Here is a 23,986-nt window from a genome sequence, read left to right as displayed (position 1 = left end):
AGTTATTTTGTATCATATGCAGTTAACAACACGCTCCTCCAACAGGTCACCCAGTACCACATGCTGAGCACAGCCGGTCAGTGACATCAGCTCGGGGGAATCACTTACACACAGTTCCTTGCAGCAAGGTCTTTGTGGATGACTTCCCGTCTGGCCAAGTAACTCATCCCGCAGGCTATTTGAATTGCCATGTGCACAAGATCTTGCTGAGAAATAGCCTGAGGGAAAAGAAGAGGAACATAAATGGAGGAATGTAACTAATTCCACAACAAAACAGGAGCGCTACTCTCTGCAGCACTTATTACATAGCAAGGAAGGTACTCGTATTATAAAGAAGATCATTTACTACATCACAGCGACATTGCGCATTTCATCTAGTTCATTTTATTAAAGTGATATGAAACTCAGCATTTCCTCTTGGCTCTAAAAGATTATTTACATCATAAAATCTACTGATACAAAAAAAAAAATTGTAGCAAAACAGCATTTAGTGGGTGGAAGTGGATGTGAAAATGGACCCTATGTTAAAGAGGAACTCCAGCCTAAACAAACATACTGTCATTAAGTTATATTAGTTATGTTAATTAAAATAGATAGGTAATATAATCTCTTACCCACACTGTTTTAAAAGAACAGGCAAATGTTTGATTTCATAAGGGCAGCCATCTTTTTGGTTGAACGGAGGTGACAGGGAGCATGAGACAGTTCCAACTGTCCTAAGCACCTCTCCCAGTTGCTAGGCAACATTAACAACAACATAGGAAATCCCATCATGCTCTGCACAGCATCAGGGGAAAAAAGCCCAGGCTTTTTCTTTGATGGGTGGAGCTTAGCTAAAAATGCTGCTTTGATAAGAAAAACAAAGTTCTGATGCTGTGAAACTGTTAAACACCAAGCCTTTTCAGATCTGCTGAGTAGATTTTTAGTTCGGAGGTTCACTAGTATAGAATTTATTTACACTGGAACAGAATGAAAGCAGGGAGAAATCCCATTGGTCTTTTGCAATCCAATGGGATCCAGATGCTTCTGCTGTGTCTCTGAACTATATACCAGGCGCTAGTGGCAGAGCCAGCAGTGGTTGAGGACCCCGATGGCGGCAGTGGTGTACCTGAATGGCGGCAGCAGAAGACAAGATGCCCAGCGGTGCATAGTGTTAATATCTCGCGGGACACTGCTACAGGGCACAGCTTACTCCTTTAGTCCCGAAAGCTGATCCTTGGATACTACCAAGTATTTCAGAGTCATCGGACTGGCCTAAAATTTCCATGGTATTCAGATTACCGTAGTAGAATTCTGTCTTCTCTGATTGGACCAATACTTCCGAGTTAACTAGGAATTATCTGGCCAAAAATCACACAAAAATTGGTGGAAATCAGAATTTCCATCCATCCCTACCCATTGGTAGAGTGACGGGACTGGGTGATGATCTAATGCTGGTGTCTGGGATTACAGTCATACTACTTCCAGAACTCGCAGAGCTTTATTTACACAACCTGTAAGGTTTCATTTGCCCCATAAGCAAATCATGCTACTGGATAAGCAGTTCATGGTAATAAAGCAGAATGATCATCTGCAGAACAGGGTGAAGTAATAGTGCCAATAAAATGCACAAATATGACGACAGGGAGCAATCTGCTGCTATTGCCATGATTATTTTATGGTGAACATAGTGTGACAGGATAATTAAAAAGCACATTCCATCACTGCTTGCAAACCGACTGGCTTGTGGAGACAGGTTCCCAGATTTAACCACACGAACAACAAATATGTGCATGTAATACCAAATATAAAGCTCACAGAGCTGTAGCACCATCTACTATCTGAATACACAAGACTTCTTTGCCCTGGATTTATAAGAATACAGATAAAGTCATCCTAAAGCCCCACACACACGCTCAACAGCCGTCTTTTATGCAGCACAATTATCAAACAACTTTTGTAATGAAACAAGTTGAAACAACCAAAAAAGTTGTTTGCTATTGTTCAAACAACTGATAAGACGTCAATCTAAAGGTGGCCATACACTGATAGATTTTCAGCAGATTCAACCACAAAATTTCTGTCAGATGCCTGTGAAGTCGAATCTGACAGGAATCTATCTGATGTGTGCCACACACTAGGAACAGATTTCCAATAGATTTCAGAATGAAATCTATTGAAAACCAATCTAAAGGCATTACTGCACCATTAGATCTAATGCAACTCTATGGGCCAGCAGATCGACCTAGATTTTCCATCCTGTCAGATAGAAAATCGATTGAAATCTACTGCTAATTGGTTGATCTGTGAATTCGATAGAATAGATTTCTGATCGATCGGTTCTATAGAATCGATTGATCGATGGCTGAAATCGACCAGTGTATGGGTCCTTATCTGTTGGACTGACGTCTTATCAGTTGTTTGAACAGCAGCAAACAACTTTTTTTTGGTTGTTTCAACTGGTTTCACAAAAGTTGTTTGATACACATAATAGACCGCTGTTGAGCGTGTGTGGGGCTTAAGGTAACATTCTCAGACCACGTTTATACAAAGGTCTGCCCTAATTAGATTTAGAATGTGCTTAATTTACTTAAAGAAAACCTGTAATGAAGAAAAGCTCCGCTGGGGGGTACTCACCTCGGGTGGGGGAAGCCTCCGGATCCTATTGAGGCTTCCCCCGTCCTCCTCGGTCCCACGACCGTGGCGAAAATCCTCCCGGAACGGTGGCGATGTAAATATTTACCTCCCAGGCTCCAGCGCAGGCGCAGTATCGGCTCTCCACACGGAGCTAGGCGAAAATAGCCGATCTCTACTACGTAGGCGCAAGTCGCACTTCAGAAGAAGACAGGGAAGTCTCCATAACCCTCTACTGAGTTTCGTTTAACAAGCAGACATTAGAGAATGTCTTGTGTGGTTGTCACTGGGCACTTCAGTTAGCTTGGTGTTTTAAGAGCTAATATTTGCAATGTTGAGAAATATGATATGCCAGTTGACTACTTTATTGGCAACATTGTATTTAATCCCCCCCCTCCCTCCAACCACAAGGTTAAATATTACAATATTTTCTGCAATGTCAAGTGCAGTTATAACTACAAAATGACTCTGCTGGCTAAAGCTTTCACATGACATCTGCTTGTGTGCTGCCATTATAACCATGTAAAGGGTTGGACCCCTTCTACACATATATGCTTAAAGTGGTCAATAATACCCTGGAATAATAACACGTGCATTACTGATATCGGCCCCAATTCATAGTTTTGGGATGCTAACTCCAGTTTAACCAGCATAAGCTGTTATTAAGGAGTCACTCTGATTGTGCTGATAGAGAACTAGTAACAGTGTGTTCTGATCCCCATTTGAAAAATGTGATCCTTGCAATGTTCCTCACTGCTTGATACACAATTTTGGAACAGAGGCAGCAGTTTAGGGTCAAATAAAATAGAGAGGTAGTGGTGCATTTGGCTCCTTCAAGTAGACCAAACAGTCAATGTTCACAGAATAACTATTTCTTTACTCAAAAGGTACTCCCCAAATATGCAACACGTTTCACAGGTGACATCCCGCTTCATCAGGCAATAAAAGGAGCATATTTTAATATAGAGTAACCAAGCAGCTCTGGGTGACCCAAACCACTAGGAAAGTATAGGGGACTAAAAGACTGAAAAGCCTTCCTACTAAAAACAAAAAAAGAAAAAAAAAAATCACACCAAGCATATTTTAATACAAGACAGGTATGAGCTCATACTGACCCCCACATAACACGTGCTGTAATGATTTGTCAGGGATTACTCTGTGGAGATGTGGAGAGACTGGCACATACAATTAGGAATTTGTGTGGCAGGCTGAACCTCTAGATACGGTGCAGGAACTGCCAATTCGGTAAATGCAAACATTATGGTGCCAGCTATGCGCTGGAAGCACCAACCACTTCAAAGCGCTTTTCCCAACTTCCTGGACAACCTTAGCTGTTTTCTCATGTTACCTGCAAGCACTGTTCAGTGATAAACATTTGTCCATGAACCAGATAATGTATCATCCATCGTCATTCAGATAAATAATGAACATAACTGTCCACCATTCATGTACACTGACAAGCCCTAGAGTTTCGTTTCTTTAATTTTTTTTTTTTACTTTTTTTTGCAAGCCCTCTATAGTGAATTGATACATGATACTTTTACATATGCTTGTTTGGCAAGTCAATCAAAGCATGTAATCCTTTTAATAGGCGGTAATGGGATTATGGATAAACATGCAGCAAAAATTACACTATAGGTTAACACACATTACATCAACAATCTGAGGTTTAAAAGTCCAGAGTACATTTTTTGTTAGTTTAGGCGGTTCGCCATTTACAGGTTTTGTTTTCATGAGATTATTTGTAAGCTGAACTTGTTTGTAAGTCGTGTTAAAGGAAATTTTGAAATAAACTAATGGTATAGATTTATACTTACCTGAGGCTTCCTCCAGCCCCCTGTAGTCTGGGGGCTCAATCGCCGGCCACCAAGGCTGCCCTGTTCTCTCGCAGTGGAGTCCACGATCCAGCCCCGTTGCGCTTCGCTGTGCAGTTCCGGCCACACATGCCCTTGATCACACTGTCATGGCCAGGAGCATTCTGTGTAAGGGCAACTACAGTCTTATCACACGCAGGAGCATGCTGCTGAGACTGGTTGGGCAAATAACCAGGCCACATTATGGGAGAAAGGAGCGGCCTGGGAGGATGAGGATTGAGCAGACAGTCTACATGGGGTTGGAGGGCTCACCTGCTTCACTTCTCAAGCAACTGGCAAGCCCACATATCTGGCATCAGGCAACCCCAGCCTGTGTCAGATACTGGGGATCTTACTGTACTGGCAATTAGTGTGAATGTTCCCTATATACACTCTGTATGTAATAGGGATATATGCTCTTCTCTTCACATACTGTTCTCTTGTACGTAGGTATATAACACACATTCCATGTGGTGCAAGTGTATTCAAGTAGGAAATAGACGGCGGCTGCCGTGTGAATCAAAAGTAAAAACTTTTATTGTAGCTAAGCAACGCGTTTCAGAGGGCTCAACCCTCTTTCATCAGCCTGATGAAAGAGGGTTGAGCCCTCTGAAACGCGTTGCTTAGCTACAATAAAAGTTTTTACTTTTGATTCACACGGCAGCCGCCGTCTATTTCCTACTTGCATACACTTGCACTGGCAAATCGCTTAAACTCAAACTTCTTAATCCACCCACGACTGCCTGACAGTGCAGCCGCCTATAGTGGCATCACAGCACTCAGGATAGGTGGAAAATATACCAGAACAGCAGCCTGCTACTACAGCTCTGAAGGAGGCTATCGTCTTCACGCCTTGTGGAGGAGGACTTCTGCCAAGACTTGGTCCCCGGTCCAAGTGGGACAAAGCCTTTCTGCTGGCCACCCCGTATGGGACAGTCAGCCACAGATCCAGGTGAGAATATTCCACGGCCGGCTGGCCATTTTTATTGAATGACAACCTGAGTGCGCTCTCCCCCACCCCTTGTTTTTCCACCCATCCCCCCACATCCCACTGTCTACTGCAGATTATATACCACCTAGAGTGGCACCCAAGAGAGCAGCACCCTTCGATGACAACTACACAGACTTGCACAGTATTGTCAAGATCGCTCCCTCTGTCCAACACAGGGGTTTAGGCTCTTTTCCTCTTCACACACTCCATGCACACAACACCTGCATATGAATATAGATAGATTTGAAGCTTTGCCATGCACTGATTATTTAACTGCACAGATGCAGACACATCTGAAATCCTATAAAAATGCAGAGACGTGTTGGGAATGCTATCCTAACAAAAATATCCACAAATTCCTCTGCTATCTCCGGAGACTGCAGTTCACATCCTCCTGCTCACATTTTCCTGCGTAAACTGGCAAGTCCAAATCTTTTCCAGATAGCCAAGGGTCAGCATGGGACCCTCCCTGATTTGGACACTGGAAGCAGGTCAGCAGAATTGCACAGTGCGGTTATATTTACACAAAGCCCTGGATTTATATTATTATCTTGCCCTCTACCTGTACAAACTAGGAAAAAATTATGGACATGTGTAATTGGCAGCTACAGACTCAGTAATTATACATTGAAATACCTAAATGGATGCCCTAGAGCCTGCTAATGTTTGGACTACTGCCAGGCGCTGTTACTACAAGACACTGGTGTCATTCTGCATACGGTTCAGGTCATGTCACGCGAGAGACTCATTTGCTGCTACTAGTTTCAGCCTACTGTTACACAATGCAAGCTGCTAAAAGAGCCATGACACACCGAAGCAGCAGCAGTAGCTGGCCTATGCCATGCCTGCCATATGTAAATAATATTAGTAATGGCTGATTAGTATCTTAGTAGCTGCGACTGGTATTAGAAAGGAAATTTCTTGGGAAATGGCCCTTAGGGTGCATAGGTACCTATAAAGCTTTGAGGCAGATGATTTGGAATACAAGTGGTTTTTGCCATATTGGTGGGGCGGGTTTCTAGAGAAGAAATACTCTATCTCTGCCATGAAATGCAGTTGGTGATCATGGTGCTTATTCCCTTCATGAGGATGAAGATCCTTGAACGAAAAATATCTTTACATATCTTTCCATTAGAATGGGAGGGGGGGGCATGCACAGCGCTCATATAGTAGGACGTAGGGCCCTTTTCCACCTGCAGTCGCTAGCGTTCACGCTGAATCGCAAAACCGGCGGTTCCCCGACGTTTTGCTATGCTATGCACTGCATAGCAAAATCGCGGCAAATATCGCTCCGCCGCGCGTTCGCGTAAAAAACGAATCGCGGTAGTGGAAATGACCTACCGCGATTCCTATGTTAAAAAGCAAACCGTAGCGATTGTAAAATCGCTAACGGTTTGCGACTTTGCGATTCAGCCAGCGCAAACGCGCTGGTGGAAAAGGGCCCGTACTCGTTATGAGCTCTCTCTTTACAGCACAGGATGAGACATACATTGGACCTACAGTCTAATATCACCCCATCGTTCCAATGTATGTCTAACCCCAATTGTCCTCACGGTACCAATCCTCTTGCGTACCAGTGGTGGTCACCTAATAGTCTCCTGACAGGACAAGACATCTTGAGGAGCCATTGCCATCATTCCAGCAGCTGGTCTCCCATTTCTGAGTGCCTCCCTCTGAGATGTTTTGGACGTTCCAAATCTCACATCATTTTCGGTCCCTGAATTATGGTGACAAAGTTTCAACAGCCACTTTGAAGATTTTTGTTTACATGACCCCATGCAAAAAGAGCTAGTCTCCAGGCAACACCAACCATCTTGAAACCTGAAATTTCCTTTCATGCTAAAGTGAGAGAGAACCCTTAATATAGAAATGGATTAGAAGGAATGTGATGACTGCTTGAAGACCCTTGCTAAGGGAAGTCTTACTTGCACTCGCATCCAGGTCTCACCAAGGGTTCTGCACAAATCCTACATTACCCCTGCGAGACTTGATGGATCCTAAACCTCCCAAGCTTGTACTTCAGAGGATGCCAGATGGATCCCTTGTCTATATTTGGTGAATCTGCCGTAAAGCCTCAAGGTTTTGACCTAAAATGAACACAAATTTCATGAGTGTTACACAGACCCTTAAGTGTCCTAAGGAATTACTTCTGGATTACAAAGCCAAGCCATACTAGAAACCCTGAGCATTGCATGATCCAACACAGTCAATGTTGCCAAAACTCATAACAGAAAACTGCAGTTCTCTCCTTTTCTGTTGTACTGAAACTTAATTCTGTTAGGATTTCCGAAAGGATCAATGCCAGGGTTGCTGATAAAATTGAAGCTAAGATGTGGGACATCTGGATAGTTTTCAGAGGTGAAGCAGCTTCAGGGATTGCTTATTGGTTCCTGATTTGTGTCTGAACTGTATAACTCACCTCCTAGAACGCTCCCCACCCCTCCATGCAATACTATGCATATAGCCGCATGCCTTCTGATTAACCCCTTGCCCTAGGTGCGTTACCCTGCACCCATTATTTTCCCTTTGCTATATTCTTATGATGTATGTTAATTGTTTTGCATTATTATAGGATGATGAATTGTGTCCATGCTTAGACGTACATGGTTCATTTCTGTGTTTCTTTGTAAACAGTTTGCACACTTTCTTGCAAAATAAATAGGTTTTGACAACCAGAATGAGGGGGAAGTAGTTGTAGAATGTATATACAGGTGTGTGTACTCAGCATGCAAGGTAGTCCAAATTCTATTTCAGCATCCGCACAATGGCTTCAATCCAAGCTATCTGCCGGTCTACAAAGGAACATTACAGAATGGCTCTCATCAAAGCGCCAACACTGTGACCTGCCAGAGGCTTTTGTCTGTACTCAGGCCAAGAACAAACCAGATACTGTGGGCACATACAGGTCAATATACATGACCTGAACATGGGTTTTCTTACACTGCTTATGTAGTATCTAAACTAGATGGCGTGATACAATTACAGCCCATTCCAGACATAAATGATTTCCTAGATCTGTGTAGGCAACGCAGCTGCACAGATTGTTTGACATGTCTATAAGGCCTTTGAATAACTAAAGTAAAATATATCACTTGAAAAATACCTGGTCAGGGGATTAAACATTAGGCCCTTCCTGCTCCCTGAAAGTTCAGAGATGCTGCAGAGTAATTACTTCCTGGTTTTCTGGGAGCAGAAAAAGGATTAAACTACTGTATTGACATATTAGCGCTCAACTCGGCAGACAGCTGGGAGCTCAAATTACACTAGCTCATTACTTGCTGAGAAGAGAGAATTAAGGGCCATTCCCATGATGCAATTTTTTGAGAACAAATTTTTTTTTGCTAAACTGATTTTTTTTTTAACGATTTTTCATGAACAGTTTTTTATTGTTAAACAATAATTAACAATGCACACCACCTGTTGCATTAAATGGCAGACGATCGTTCCGATCCTAATTAACCACATGCAGGGTTTATAAAGAGTTGTGTTCTCCTCTTCTCCTGTGCAAGAGTTCAGATCCGCTTTAAGCTGCAGCAGCTTCATTTAAAACGCAGGTAAATACCGCAGCATTAATTACTAAGCGGTTAGATGATATTTTTAGGTCTGTGTCTAGAGATGGGTTAGTTTAGGGACTTTCTTCACTAAACAGCTTGTCTTATAACACAAGACAGTTATAAGCAGATACAGTTCTTAGATAAAGCTAAATGCACACAAAAAATGCATAATGTAAGATTCTAGCCCCACAAAGACTCAATATTTGTCAACAAACATTTTCTCCACAACCGTGCACTGAGTGTACCAATGAGCGCTGCACACTGTACTCTGCTTCCGGCTCAGTAGTGTGTTCTGTTCTGTAGAAGGGGAGGTGGGAGGATGCACCCTACAGAGGAGACTTCAGAGGAACTTCCTGCACTAACAATACCTGCTGGACAACAGAGATCCATCCTGGCTGATCACTGCGGCAGAGCCAAGTGATGACGCTGGACACATATCTCCAGTCACAATTGTTTTGGTTGAGGGAAGTGTTCAGGACAGAAAGCAATGCACTTAGTTGATGAGAGAGATTTAACTATATCTCTATCAAATCTCCTGTAATGTCTTGTTCAACATGAAAATCATACACTGCATTCTACTGATTCTGAGGTGGGAATTGGGGCTGGTGCAATTTATAGATGTATTGCCAGAGGCAGCAGTGGAATAGTGGTCTTGTTCTGCATCGGCCAAAAAAAAAAAAAAAAAAAAAAAAAAAAAAAAAGTGTCTACACATCTCTAGTCTAGGATCACCGTTAAAGGGAACCTTAACTGAACGGGGGGTAAAGAGTTTCACTTACCTGGGGCTATTACCAGCCCCCTGCAGCAGTCCTGTGCCCTCAGCGCCGCTCTGGAATCCTCTGGTCCCCCGCTGTCACTTAGTTTCGTTTTTGAAAACTCACCAGTCGCCGGCCGCCATGCGTATTATTGGACGCATTCACCAATGCAATTAGCGCTATTGCGGACCGCAACGCGTTGCCGCATTCCGCACGCGTAGATATGCGGCAACGCGTATTTTTGTACGCGTTGCGGTCCGCAATAGCGTTAATTGCATTGGTGAATGCGTCCAATAATACGCATGGCGGCCGGCGACTGGTGAGTCATCTAAAACTAAACTAAGTGACAGCGGGGGACCAGAGGATTCCAGAGCGGCGCCGAGGGCACAGGACTGCTGCAGGGGGCTGGTAATAGCCCCAGGTAAGTGAAACTCTTTACTCCCCCCATCCAGTTAAGGTTCCCTTTAAGGATCACATGACCAGAAACTTCAGGCTCTGTGGGTGTAACTGCTCCTGGAGTCTGCACTGCATCATTGCCACTGTGTGGACTGCAAGGAGGTGGGCATAGTCTCAGTCTGTATTGTATGCTGCAACCTTCTCAGACAGACAAGCCCATGGTGCAGAAACTGGCCAGTGTCTAGACTCCTTTCCAGGTATTATAAAAGTAATACATTTAGTATCAGCTAATCAAGGGTATACAGGGTAGATAAATACAACCTTAGTAACTAGAGTGTCCACAGAGGTACATACATACTGAACTAAACTCTGAAGAGGAGGCTGGTTGGGGCCATTTCTTCTGAGAATCTAGCATGTGTACAGCTGCCCTGATACATTGCCGAGAGAGCCAGAGTGTTGGGTCATCTGGAATGAGAGTACGGTTCTCCTCCTTACCCATCCACCAGAAGCCACTCCATCGTAAATCACCCTGTTGCCCCTTCCCCCTTCCATAGCAACAGGATGCATCACTAACCTACAGCCTAGCCATGCATCTGTACAGCACATATCCCAGCAGCCACTGTGCATGTCTACGCACCTTAAGTACTCTTTACGTAAACATGGGTATTGTTTTAGACAGTTCTAAGGAAATCTCCTGCATCGGACAGAGGAAACTGGGATACAATAAAAGTAAAATATGGCATTCTAATCAATGTATGTACGTCTCTTTCAAAGGGTTAAGCCTTGGGAATGGTTTCATGACGTTCACAGTTTCATAATCCGGGAAAATCTGTCACACATAAATGTGAAGACCCACAGGGTGTAAAGATGCTCAGGTTCCCAGAGAGCTCTTCACTAGAAAAAGTCTTGCTCAGGCACGCTGGCTTCTTAGTAATACATGATCAAGTGCTGGGTTTCCTGTAAGACAGCATAAGATCTGCTGGTCTTTGTCAGGAAACCAGATATGTAATAGTAAAGCCTTCATACGGCAAACAAACACAGGGAAAGCTTCAGACTTTATATACACGATATGCATTGCAGACATGCTGAATGAACAAAACCAAAATGTGCTACCTCAGTCTACATTTTGTTAAGATGCAATGAAACGGCATTGCACAATGCTTCTTGGTGACTATCAGGACAAGGCCACAATGTGCTTCTATTAAGGGAACATGTTTGAAAGCCCAACAGTTTAGAAGGTTCTGTAAGCTAAGGTTATCTAGGAGCTCTGGGTGGACTCTCCCAATATCCTCATTTTACTGGAACAAGGGTCACACTCCTGGAGTTCACATTCCAAACCTAATATGTTTGTAATACTCTTGCAGGTCTTGGGCCTGAATTACACAGGGGCTATGAGGACAGATGCTGAAAGTGACGCTGTTGTGGCTCAAAGCACATGAACCCACTGTTATACAATACAGCCGACGTGTTAAATAAAAGTCCCCATGTTTCCAACCTCGAATATTTTTTTTTATTACAGACATATATGAAATTAATATCAATTACAGAGTAGTGGCGTCACAGCTGAACTTCCTGACTCCTGTTTGAGGACTCCTCAACCCTCCATACAGATGACTAAAGAGGAGTGTCTAAGCTTGTAGGCTCAATAGTTTGTTTATTGCACAAGAAAAATACAACGCGTTCCGTGGGCTACAATCCCAGAGCGCCTCTACATCAGGCTAGAGTGACTACTTGCAGGATTTCTTTCATATATATATAGATGGATGGATGGATGGATGGATAAGGCCTTACAAAATATTTTCAGGGTAAAAAACATTTATGATTTTAGTAAACACTTCTGTTTTGGGGTATATCAGTTGGTCCGTATGCATACAGTAGATCAACTACATAATCACTTCAAGTGAAGCTGCATTTCAGAGCAAATAACCGTTAAGGATTGCCAATGATCGGCAAAGTGCGAATGCAGTGTCTACCTATGGAAGCATTCTCACTGCATCGTTGCGATCATAAAAGCACTTGCAGGTAGCAATTTGGGAGCAATCACAACAAAATTGCAGAAAAAACACAATTGCGATTTTCGGTGTGAAACCATCCTAACAAGTGGACTGGACCTAAAGAGCTACCGCGTGCATTCTTCTGCTTCCAAATGGTGTGCCTTCATTGGGGAAATAAAGACAATGCTCTTTCTGCTTGTGTATAACCTCTATGTACAAGCAGATTTAAAATTGTAGATAAATGCATCCAAAAACGAGAAAAGCTATAGTACAGCAGTTCACAGAAATCAGGAGGATTCAAAGGTGCAGCAAGCACCGAAATGCGTAGTGCAGTCAGACGGCACTAACATGACCAGGCTCCGCCCATCGAACGTCTCTCCAGGCGACCATCGCACCTGCAGCTCTGGCCAAGCTCGGAGGCAGTGAGAGGACCTGTTCATGGCTTGACACGCATTTTTAACTACACTTCGTTGTAAGTGCAACTTTATGCGATTCTGACATTAATAAAAAAGGTTAAAGCACCAGACATGGGCCCCTCCCCCTTCTTGTCTTTGTATACAGCACCACTGGCATCACCCAGTAACTGAAGCTGCACAGTGGGCTAGACCACTTAAAGGGCCAACACAGTATTTGAGAAGCGCAGGATAAAAGTTCTTTTTCTTCACATTTTGCATATTATTTCCTATCCTGGCCAATTGCTGTGGTAAGCTGGCCTCATCACACAAGCTATCCAAAAACAAATGTAGTCAGTGCAGTCCATTAGAACGCAGAGATGTAAACATGGCCGTACAGTTGTATAGTCAGTGCAGTCATGTGCACTAATGCACTGTTACTGAGCAATACAACACTTTGGCCCACATGCAATTAACTTTTTCTCCTAGGTGACATTTTCACAACTTGTCAATTAACGCCTTTTAAAGGATACCCAAGATGACGTGACATGATGAGATAGACGTGTATGTACGTGCCTAGCACACAAATAACTAGGCTTTGTTCCTTTTTTTCTTTCTCTGCCTGAAAGAGTTAAATATCAGGTATGAAAGTGGCTCACTCAGTCCTGACTCAGACAGGAAGTGACTACAGTGTAACCCTCACTGAAAAGAAATTCCAACTATAAAACAATTTCCACCGTCTAATCTGGGCTGCGTGTGTGTTCCAGTACACCAAGCGTCCCATGCTAATCATGTGACGCTTGGTGTAATGGAGCGCACACGCACCCCAGATTAGACGGCAAGGACAGCGCGCTTCTGAGCCGATCGCTATGCGCTGGCAAGAAGTGAAGAGGGAAGAAATATGTCCAGGTCAAGGGTCAAGCAAGTCGCCGGGACACGGGCATGAATTGTGCACGAACGGCGGCAGACGGAGGGGGCAGGAGGAGGTCACATTATGTACTTTTAACCCCCCACACACTGGAGTTCTGTTTATTCAGCTGTGGTATCCTTTAAAAAAATGTGACAGATGACACGTTTTGGGCCAGTCCATCTTTTTAAGGGGGATTCTCAGGGCTTTCTTTGTTTTCAACAGTTGCAAAATCTAATTGACATAATAGTGTGCAGGTGATTAGGGAGGCCGGCTGGTATCTTGTTATTTTGGCAGTTAAACTGCTGTTGAAAACAATGAAAGCCCTGAGAATCCCCCTTAAAAAGATGGACTGGCCCAAAACCTCTCATCTGTCACATTTTTTAACTGCCTACTTTTTTCGCGAAAGAACCCCTTTAAATATAAAAAAAAAATGTAGACTATGTTAAAAGGTCATTTTTAGGGGAAGGAAGATAAATTATTGCATCTATTTCATTAGTTTATTTTTGCCTCGAGTGTCCTTTAACCTCCTTAGCGGTATGGACGAGCTCTGCTCGTCCATTACCGCCAGAGGGTGCCGCTCAGGCCCTGCTGGGCCGATGTTGTTGAAATAAAAAGGTGCACACGCAGCCAACACTTTGCCAGCCGCGTGTGCTACCAGATCGCCGCCGAAGCGCGGCGATCCGCCGCGTGCAGCGACAAAAGAGGGTCCCCCCAGCCGCCCGAGCCCAGCGCAGCCGGAACAAACAGTTCCGGCCAGCGCTAAGGGCTGGATCGGAGGCGGCTGACGTCACCCCGAAACAAGGAAGGCTGCTCATTGCGGCCTTCCTTGTTACTTCTGATCGCCGGAGGCGATCAGAAGTACGCATCGGGAGCGCCCTCTAGTGGGCTTTCATGCAGCCAACTTTCAGTTGGCTTCATGTAATAGGTTTTTTTTTATTAAAAAAAAACCCTCCCGCAGCCGCCCTGGCGATCTTAATAGAACGCCAGGGAGGTTAAAGTGGACCGGAACTCTTGCACAGGACTGAAGAAAAACAGAGAAATGCACCCTGTATGTATTTAGAGAATTTAGCCTCTCTAATTCCCCCTCACCTGTGTCTAATCACAAGTTGTAATTTGCTTCCATGAAAGCAGTAAGTAGACACACTGCAGATTTATTACAGGATTTTTATCAGATGTAACAAATAAATTTTTCGTTAAAGGTTATTGAGCTGTTGCTTGTGTTTTTAGAGCAGAGAGGAAGTTCTGAGTTTAGGCCCACTTTAATTTCCGGAATGAATGGAATGTTTTGGTCTGTATACGGCGGAGCTCCTGTTTTGCTAGTGGAAGGGAGGAACGACACCTTTTATGTGTGACAACCTTGGCCTCATCCGTACATAAACTCTCCAGCGCTGAATGTGCAGAGTAGACAGAAATGTCCAGGAAGATCCTCCCACCCCTGACATGTCATGGAGAACATGCAGTGTACAGCTCTCAGCAGTGTATGTCTGCATGGATCATGTAGAGCAATGGACAGGAAACACCTGTCTTATGTTTCACACGCTACTGAATACAAAAAAAGATCCCTCCTGACAGCAGATATAGTAAAACTTTCAACAAGAACATCACATTTTAGTATTTTGCAGCAAGGCGCTGAAGCTTATTTGGCTAGCAATATAGAGTGAGTTTCTCAAAAACCACTTGTAAGATGCAGCAATGTCCCACAGGAAGAAACAATCAGTACAATGCGATATAGGGGAACTCTGTATGAAAAGGCATCCCCTCCAAAGTGAAAAAGGCCCAAATCACACCAACATGCAGCAGCACGGTGGCACAGTGGCTGCGCCCTCAATTTGCAGCGCTGGGTTCCAAATTCAAATGTGGGCCAGGACACCATCAGCACAGAGTTTGTTAGTTCTCTCAGTTTGCGAGTGTCCTTTGGGCACTCTGGATTCCCACAGGGCTGTGGAGTCAGCACAGTTTTTGGGTGCCTGGAGTCAGGGGTTCATAAACTGAGCAGTCTGAAGATCTTTGTACCATCTCCACAGCCCTGATAAGTATTAGACTAAGGAGTCGGCCCAATTTAGGGTACCTGGCGTCGGTGGTTTCATAAACTGAGGAGTCGGATGACTTTTGTACAGACTCCACAGCCCTGGATTCCTCCCATAGCCCAAAAACATACAAGTAAGTTTGGCTTTCCCCAAATATTGGCATCAGACTAGGGTGGACATATGACAATGGTAGGAATAAGATTGTGAACCCCTCTCTGAGGGAGTTAATGGCATGACTATATGTGAAGCACTGAATAACTCTTACCTGTGGGTTGTTGGCTTCTACTAGTTTGCACTGCCTCAGGAAAAGTTTCAGATTGCCCCAGTTCATATAAGGCAGCAGCACCATGGGCTTCTCCCCATCTTCTATACACACATGGCCAATAGGGAGCAGGTTCCTGCCAAAACAACACAGACACTCAGACAATAGCAACACCATCTAGTTACCTAGAAGTGGGATAATTATCTGATTTTAAAGTGGAATTAACATTTGAATTCAGTAACTACTCTTGTTACATAGCAGAACATTTAAAAGCACTGTATGTAAAAACATCCATTTTCACTACAGAGAGCAGTACAGGCTTGGTTATCCTTGATTTTTCTTGGCAAATGTAATCATTGCCGCTGAAGCTCTCTGCCTTTATATTTACTTTGCCCCCCTCATTTTCTGCTGACATGGCTCAGCTGTTGTCAGTGTGATGTGTCTATTGAGCAGAGGGAGGGGGGCGGAGTGAAGACTCACATAAAGCTTTAGCCGGCAAGAATTACATTTGTCAATGAGCCAGAGATCAGCAAGCTTCTACTGCTCTCTGAAGTAAAAAAAAAAGTCTTTACACAAAGAATGTGTGGTATTACTTTTAAATGTTCATTTACGTGACGAATAGTAACTGAAATTCTAATTTTGGGAGTATAAACCCACTTTAATAAGAAAAAAATAAATCTAATTTACCAACTAATGGGATATCATACCCTTGTTCAATATATAAACGATAACCACCAATATAGGAATAAAGTGCATAACGTGATGGATAAATCCTCTAATGACATGAAGGTATGGAAGATGACACGTGCATGCAAGAGAATGCTGCCAGCATAATACTAGTCATAGTCGCAATAAGGGTTGGTGGGTGACAAAAAGAGGCATAGAAAGTTCTATGCGTAACGCAGCAATGATCACTTCATCAGGACTCGTCCTTTGCAAAATCTACTTTTTTTTTTTTACAAATTAAATAGAATTAGGAATCAAATTTAAATAATGCTGTAAGAAAATTATAAAAAGCTGTGCATGAAATGCTCAACTGACTGAAGTGTATCTTTACTACACAGTAGTACAAGCAGCAACCGTTCTGTACTTCCAAAACCTGCCAGAAAAACTAGCAGGGGAGCTCCGAACACATTTGCAAGATTACATTATTTTGAAAATATTGTTTCAAGGAAGGCAGGATGCACACCTGTGAAGCAGCAGTGATGTGCCTGATCAGTGGGTTCAAGCAACACAATGAGCTCAGTTTCACATGACTAAAGATGAAATCAACTAACCGGCATGCCTGAGGGATAACAGGGACCTCTCTTGGGGGTCTTCCTGTGGATGCTGGCAGAGTGTAAAATACATATGGAGGCTCCAGCCATGTCTGGCAGTCTCTCTATATCTCCCCGCTGGCTCTGAGCAGCTTCCGGCATCAGCTTACGGGAGCTGGAGTGTCACATGACCTGATGCAGGTCAGCTGACACTCCGGCTTCTGTGCACTGAGGTAGCCGGAAAGCCGCACCGAGCCTGCAGGGGAGATAGAGGGAGACTGCCAGACATCGCTGCAGCCTCAGTGAGCATTTTAGGGTAGAGATTTGTGCTATTTCGGCCAGTTTCTCTAACAACAGACTAGTTTATGTATCTGGCATCAGGCAATCTCCTCCCCCCCCCCCCCGCCAGATACCGGGGACTTTGCTGTATTGCTGTTTTGTTAAAGACAGATAAACCACATGTTACAGCAACGTTTCGGAGTGTGGCCTCCTTTGTCAAGCTGTGTTTCATGTCTAATGATTCACACAAACATTTCCCCTTATATAGCACTGGCAATGAACAATTAACCAATCATTGCATACTTTCCCAGTGTCACTCATGCAGGGGCTCCTCCTGCACAGACGCCGCCAAATCCGCACATGGGTGGAAAAAACATCCACTCACAGCGTCATGGTATAGCAGCCAGTGCTGGAAGGCTATTCCACATGCGGCATCCCCATAGACACAACTAGCCAGTGTGATCGGATGATCGCACCACATATGAAACAATATAATGGAACTGCATACAAGGATATGTAGTGCAATTCATGCAGTGCAATCGGCCCCTGATGAGTCACTATAGCGATGAAACTAGTAGGGCGGGGTCACAAACGAGGAAGTGAATCCAGCGTGGACTGGCAGGGTGAGCTGGTGTCTGAAAGCCTATGAGTCGAGGAGATCATCCATCCCAGCCAGGCAGGCAGCCACATTATGGGGTAGAGTCCACTAATACTCTGAGCGATATTTATACTGCAAAAGTATGTAAGTGCGCATTTTAAACTTAATTAAACATTCCAATGGTTTTTCGCTATGAAAGCATGTGTATTTTATGTTTGAAGTGAATATTCTTTGAAGACCAAGCAGCGTTAGAGCAGACAAGAGGATCGTGACAGGCTGGGGACTGCATAGGTAAACATCCCAGAGGTGTGGGGACACCCAACTGGCCGGGGGTCAACACCTAAGGGCGAGTGTCCTAACCTGAGGGTGCGGTGGAGGCTTTCATCTATTGAGGAATCCTATCCTGTCACGCAAGTCTTCTGACTTCGAAAGGAATTTAGGACTGCCGCTATCCAATTAGGATTGTTATTGTCGAAATTTGCCGCTTGTGGACTTGTACTTGGAATTGCATTGCTATTTTATATAGGATTTATACTGTTATTTTTTTTTAAAGACGTGCACCACCATTTCACACACCCATTGTAGGTAATTATCAGCACAGTGTGTTAAATAGAAGAATAAAATTAGTTCTCTGACCTGCACTGCTTAGCCATATAGTATTAGAGCGAGCACAACTTACATGCAAGTAACATTAATACAGGTTCTCTTTGACAGCTGCATACATTAGGCATTTCCAACATCTGCAGAAGTACGTAGCATTGCAAAATGTCCTCTCCAACAGGGGAAGAGAAACTGGCGTTCTTTCAGAGTTCAAGCCTGGAACACTGACATTAAACCTCTCCCCACAGGGCATAAGAGAGTAAAACAATCAAATCAGTATTTAACGTGTCCTCAGAACACAACAAAAATTATTTTGAAATATGTGCCGACTGACTGAGGTTCCCTATGGCTAGATAAATAAACCTTGCATTAAAAACATCACTGAGTAATTAGGAAGATTTTGGAATTCTGTAACCAAACTTGGATTAAGACAGCACAAAATACCTTAAAGAGACTCCGTAACAAAAATTGCATCCTGTTTTTTATCATCCTACAAGTTCCAAAAGCTATTCTAATGTGTTCTGGCTTACTGCAGCAAGTTCTACTATCACCATCTCTGTAATAAATCAACTTATCTCTCTCTTGTCAGACTTGTCAGGCCTGTGTCTGGAAGGCTGCCAAGTTCTTCAGTGTTGTGGTTCTGCTATGAACTCCCCCATCCAGGCCCCTCTCTGCACACTGCCTGTGTGATATTTAGATTAGTGCAGCTTCTCTCTGTTCTATTATCTTTTACAAGCTGGATAAATCCTCCTCTGAGCTGGCTGGGCTTTCACATACTGAGGAATTACATACAGGCACAGCTGTCTGCACTCTGCAGGAAGAAATAGCCTGACACTTCAGTGGAAGATAGCTGCAGGGGGAAAGAAACACACAAATGATCTCTTGAGATTCAAAAGGATGGCTGTATACAGCCTGCTTGTGTATGGATGTATTTTCTATGTGTGGACATACTGTACATCAATCTACTTCCTGTTTTGGTGGCCATTTTGTTTGTTTATAAACAAACTTTTTAAAACTGTTTTTAACCACTTAATGCGGCGAGGAGCGGCGAAATTGTGACAGAGGGTAATAGGAGATGTCCCCTAACGCACTGGTATGTTTACTTTTGTGCGATTTTAACAATACAGATTCTCTTTAAAGAGGACCTCTTGTCAAAAAAACGTTTGACTAGCAATACATATTTGTAGTCTATGCACTGTGTACATATAAAACAGCAGTGTAATATTCAGACAGGAAGAGGATAAATAAGTAACTTTTCTGCCCACTTGCTGTTACTTATTTCCCAAGTGACAAATCACTACATTTAATACTTCCATAATAGGCAGCTTAAAGTGTATCCGGGGTGAACTTTTACACATTGCTTAATTGTGTTCCTTTCCTATTGTTTATAGGGCATTCCTCAAGCCAAATACTTTTTTGTTTTTGTTTTAATACTCTAATTCCCTATAAACTAAAAAAGCCACACCCACAGGTTTTCAGAGAGCCTTGGCAGTAGCAAGGGCTCATGGGAGCTCAGTCTGGGCAGGAGGAGGAGGCGGCGTTACTAACCATTGATTTCAGAGGCAGAGGGGAGGAGGGAGGTGGAGAGGGGATTGGGCTGATGGCTCAAGATACAGATAAGCCTGCCTCTGTGTAATGTTTACAAACAACATGGCTGCTGTCATTGTATCACAGGAATAAATAATCATATTCTAATAAAACTGTTTGCAGCTATATTTGCTGTGTAAACCATCTAAACTTTAGATAAGCTATATAGACAAGTTACTTGTTATAGTTAGTTTTTCATCTCTGATCTGCTTTAACTATCTTTTGTAGACCAATTTCAAAAGGTCCACCTTCTTCACTCTCACAGTCCTCCACTACACCTACTTCTCATTTACCATTCAGATCAATGGAGGAGTTGGGGCACAAACTAAAAGATCACAAGCATTGGGGATGGGAGCGCAGACTGATTAGTCATTTTATTGCATTTTTGAAGCCTGGTATTTGTCAGTTTGGGATTTTTTTTAAACATTAAAGTAAACCTGTGCATTGTTTTTTAATTACTTACTTACCTCCTTCACCAGGCGGTTCCAGCGATGGAAAACCAGTAGCTCACGGCCACGCTCCTGTACGAGAACAAGTATGGCTACACTGCGACTGAGCAGCCGCTTGATGGAAAAAAAAATAACCTTATTGGGTCCTTGCTACTGCAGGAGAGGAGAGCAGTAGCAGATTGCAATGACCTCACTAGTGTGACTCAGGTTAAGAGTTCACCAGTAGCAGGACTGGAAACAAGGGTGTAGAAGAAATAGTTATAGTGCTACAAACCAGTGATGACAGAAGTGAACTTGTGTGAGAAGTGACAGATTCCAGGCAGAATGAGCTATGGAGATGTACACATCAATAGACATAGCTGGATAGAACAGGACTATTTAAACAGTGCCTTGCATTTTCAGCACTTAATCCTTCCTCAATTCTGAACTATAATACTCCATGCAGATCCTAACATGAAGCAACATAATAGCGAGATTATACATGTTTCTGATTCCTTGCAATGCTGATGGAGCTCAATATTGCCCTTTTGTCAAGAAACACAATATTCATCTCTATTAACCAGATATATAGCTGTCATCAAATCATAATCTACTCATCCATTTATATTACAAGCATTGTATGCTACAAGAGGACAACTTTCACATGACAGCAAGGCTTTGTAGAATCTATCTGCTGCTTACAATAACCAACAAAATCCAGCGTCATCCCCAGATCCTATCATTTTTAGATTTAAGCTCCACTGACAACAACCAGAGTGGGCATGGACTAGTCTGTTGTGTGTCAAAACTACAGTAAAATGGCGCTAGTATGAGAAAGCCCCAGCTGTTCCACAGTTTATACATCACACAAGGCTAGCAATGGTAGCTCTTCACAAGGGTCACAACTACAAGTGCACTTGTGTGATTTAAGAATTGTCCTCGAAAACACCAGCTAGGAAAATAAACCTGCAAAGCAAAATAACTTCAGATTCAGTTTCTCAATAGCTTATCAGAATCAGAATCAGGTTTATTTCGCCAAGTTCGGCGGAGCCGGGCTCAGAATTATTTGTGGTACACACCGGCGTAGGGCTTAGTGCAAATAAAAACAGGTTTACAACAGTGAACGTAACTGACATTGTGCAAAAGGTGCATAAAAAACACAGACAGAATAAAAACAAAAACATAACATGCGGATATAAGGGCCTAGTGGCAGTTCTGCAGGATGACCGGGGGGCCATGCTGGGTGGACATGCAGCGTAAGGGGAGCTAGTTTAGGAGGCGCACCGCTTGGGGGAAAAACGAGTTCCTGTGCCTGGAGGTTTTGGTGGGAATAGTTCTGTAGCGGCGGCCTGAGCACATGCGGATGAAGAAGCGACTACCGGGGTGGAGGGGGTCTTGCGCAATCCTGTTTGCCCTAGATCGTAGCCTAGATGCATGGAGGAGGTCCAGGGGTGGCAATGGTGTCCCAATGATTCTCTCCGCAGCCTTGATCACCCTTTGCAGTTTGTACTTTTCGCTTGCGGTAGCGCCTCCATACCATACGATGATAGAGGAGCAGAGGATAGACTCGACTGTAGCCGTGTAGAAGCTTGTCATCAGCTCCTGGGGCATGCCGAACTTCTTCAGTTGTCTCAGAAAGAACAGCCTTTGCTGGGCTTTCTTTTGGCATTTGGTGATGTTTTGTCCCCATCTCAAGTCGTTGGTGATAGTTGTACCCAAAAACCGAACGCTAGATACTTTGGCAACTTCAGAGCCTTCGATGAGGACAGGATTGATAGGTGGAGGGCGCTTCCTGAAGTCAACAATCATCTCAACAGTCTTTGCCGCGTTTAGGACAAGCTTGTTGCTCTTGCACCAGTTGCAGATACGCTCAATCTCGCTCCGGTAGGCGTGTTCATCCCCACTGCTGATGAGGCCAAGGATAGTGGTGTCGTCCGCGAATTTAATAACCTTGACGCAGTCTGTGCTTGAGACGCAGCTGTTTGTGTACAGAGAGAACAGAATCGGGGACAGAACACATCCTTGGGGAGCGCCCGTGTTTGTGGTTCTCTCCCGGGAGGAGCAGCTGCCGAGCCTTACTAGTTGCTTCCTGTTGGTGAGGAAGTCCTTGATCCACGCGCAGAGAGTGTGGCCGACTCCAAGTTGCACTAGGTTGTCGTACAGAATGTCTGGACAGATAGTATTGAAGGCAGAGCTGAAGTCCAGGAAAAGGATTCTGGCGTATGTGTCCGGCCTGTCTAGATGTTCCATGACGGAGGACAGGCTAATATTGATGGCATCCTCTGTGGATCTGTTGGCTCTGTATGCAAATTGGAGTGGATCTAGGAGAGCGTCCGTGGCACCTTTCAGATGGGTGAGGACTAGGGATGCTCATTCGGATTCCGCGGAAATGCAATTTCCGAAATTCCGATCGGAAATTGTATTTCCGCATCGGAATGCGGAAATCGGTAATGCAAGTGCCGTAGGCGGATTTCCGCCGGAAATCGCGGAAATTTTCGATGGAAATCGCGGAAATTCCACCCGACTTTAACATCGATTTTCTCAAAAACTATAAGGTTTTTTTGAAAACTTTTTTTTGCATATTGTTCACAAGATTCGGTTTAATAAACCCTGCAAATTTGGTGTTTCTAGGACTTAAGGGGGATTTGCTATTAACCTCTAAAGTCGGCGGATTTTTACTGTAATGTAAAATGCAGAAAATCTGCATCTGCCTATTTTCTGCATTTTATATTACAGTAAAAATCCGCCGACTTTAGTGGTTAATAGAAAAGCCCCCGTAAGTCCTAGAAACACCAAATTTGCAGGGCTTATTAAACAGAATCTTCTGAACAAGATGCAAAAAAAAGTTTTCAAAAAGACCTTATAGTTTTTGAGAAAATCGATGTTAAAGTCGGGCGGAATTTCCGCGATTTCCGGCGGAAATTCCGCCTTGGAATGCGGAAATTGGTATCGGGAAGTGGAATCGGTAATCGGTACATGACGGAATGCGGAATTACCGCGGAATCGGAAATTGGCATTCCGACCATCCCTAGTGAGGACCAGTTTTTCAAAGATCTTCATGACAGTTGAAGTTAGGGCAACAGGTCTGTAGTTGTTGAGGTCTGTGTTGCCTGTTTTCTTGGGGATTGGTATGATGGTAGACCTCTTGAGGCAGGACGGAACTTTGCCCTCCGTCAGAGATTTATTAAAAATGGAGGTGAGGACAGGGGCCAGCTGACTGGCACAGGTTCTCAAACAGGTAGAAGACACTCCGTCCGGGCCAGGGGCCTTCCTGGGGTTCAGCTTTTGGAGCTGCCTGAGCACGTCAGCCTCTTTGGCTGCCACTGGCACTGAGAATCCCTGGTCCACTTTAGAGGAGGTGGGTGTGGGAGGCGGGCTAGGAGCGGTCGCCTGTACCCCAGAATGGTTGGGTTTGCGTTCAAACCTGCAATAAAACTCATTGAGTTTTTCAGCTAGTTCGAGGCTTGGGGGCGTGTGTTGGGGAGGTGGTTTG

At 43.9% G+C, this 23,986-nt stretch overlaps 1 protein-coding gene across 2 annotated transcripts in view; it reads right to left on the bottom strand.

The window, feature by feature from the left end:
- The window catches only part of RYK (receptor like tyrosine kinase), a 217,566-nt gene that overhangs the window by 19,073 nt on the left and 174,507 nt on the right, over positions 1 to 23,986 (bottom strand). For both annotated transcript variants that reach the window (XM_068280423.1, XM_068280424.1), the window contains exons 11-12: positions 15,749 to 15,881; positions 109 to 218 (exon numbers count right to left, since the gene is read on the bottom strand). In XM_068280423.1, coding sequence (XP_068136524.1) covers positions 109 to 218; positions 15,749 to 15,881 — 243 coding nt within the window. The remainder of the gene's footprint in view (positions 1 to 108; positions 219 to 15,748; positions 15,882 to 23,986) is intronic.

The sequence above is a fragment of the Hyperolius riggenbachi genome, chromosome 4, assembly GCF_040937935.1.
Source record: "Hyperolius riggenbachi isolate aHypRig1 chromosome 4, aHypRig1.pri, whole genome shotgun sequence".
Taxonomy (NCBI): domain Eukaryota; kingdom Metazoa; phylum Chordata; class Amphibia; order Anura; family Hyperoliidae; genus Hyperolius; species Hyperolius riggenbachi.
This window is presented reverse-complemented; position numbering and strand designations above follow the sequence as displayed.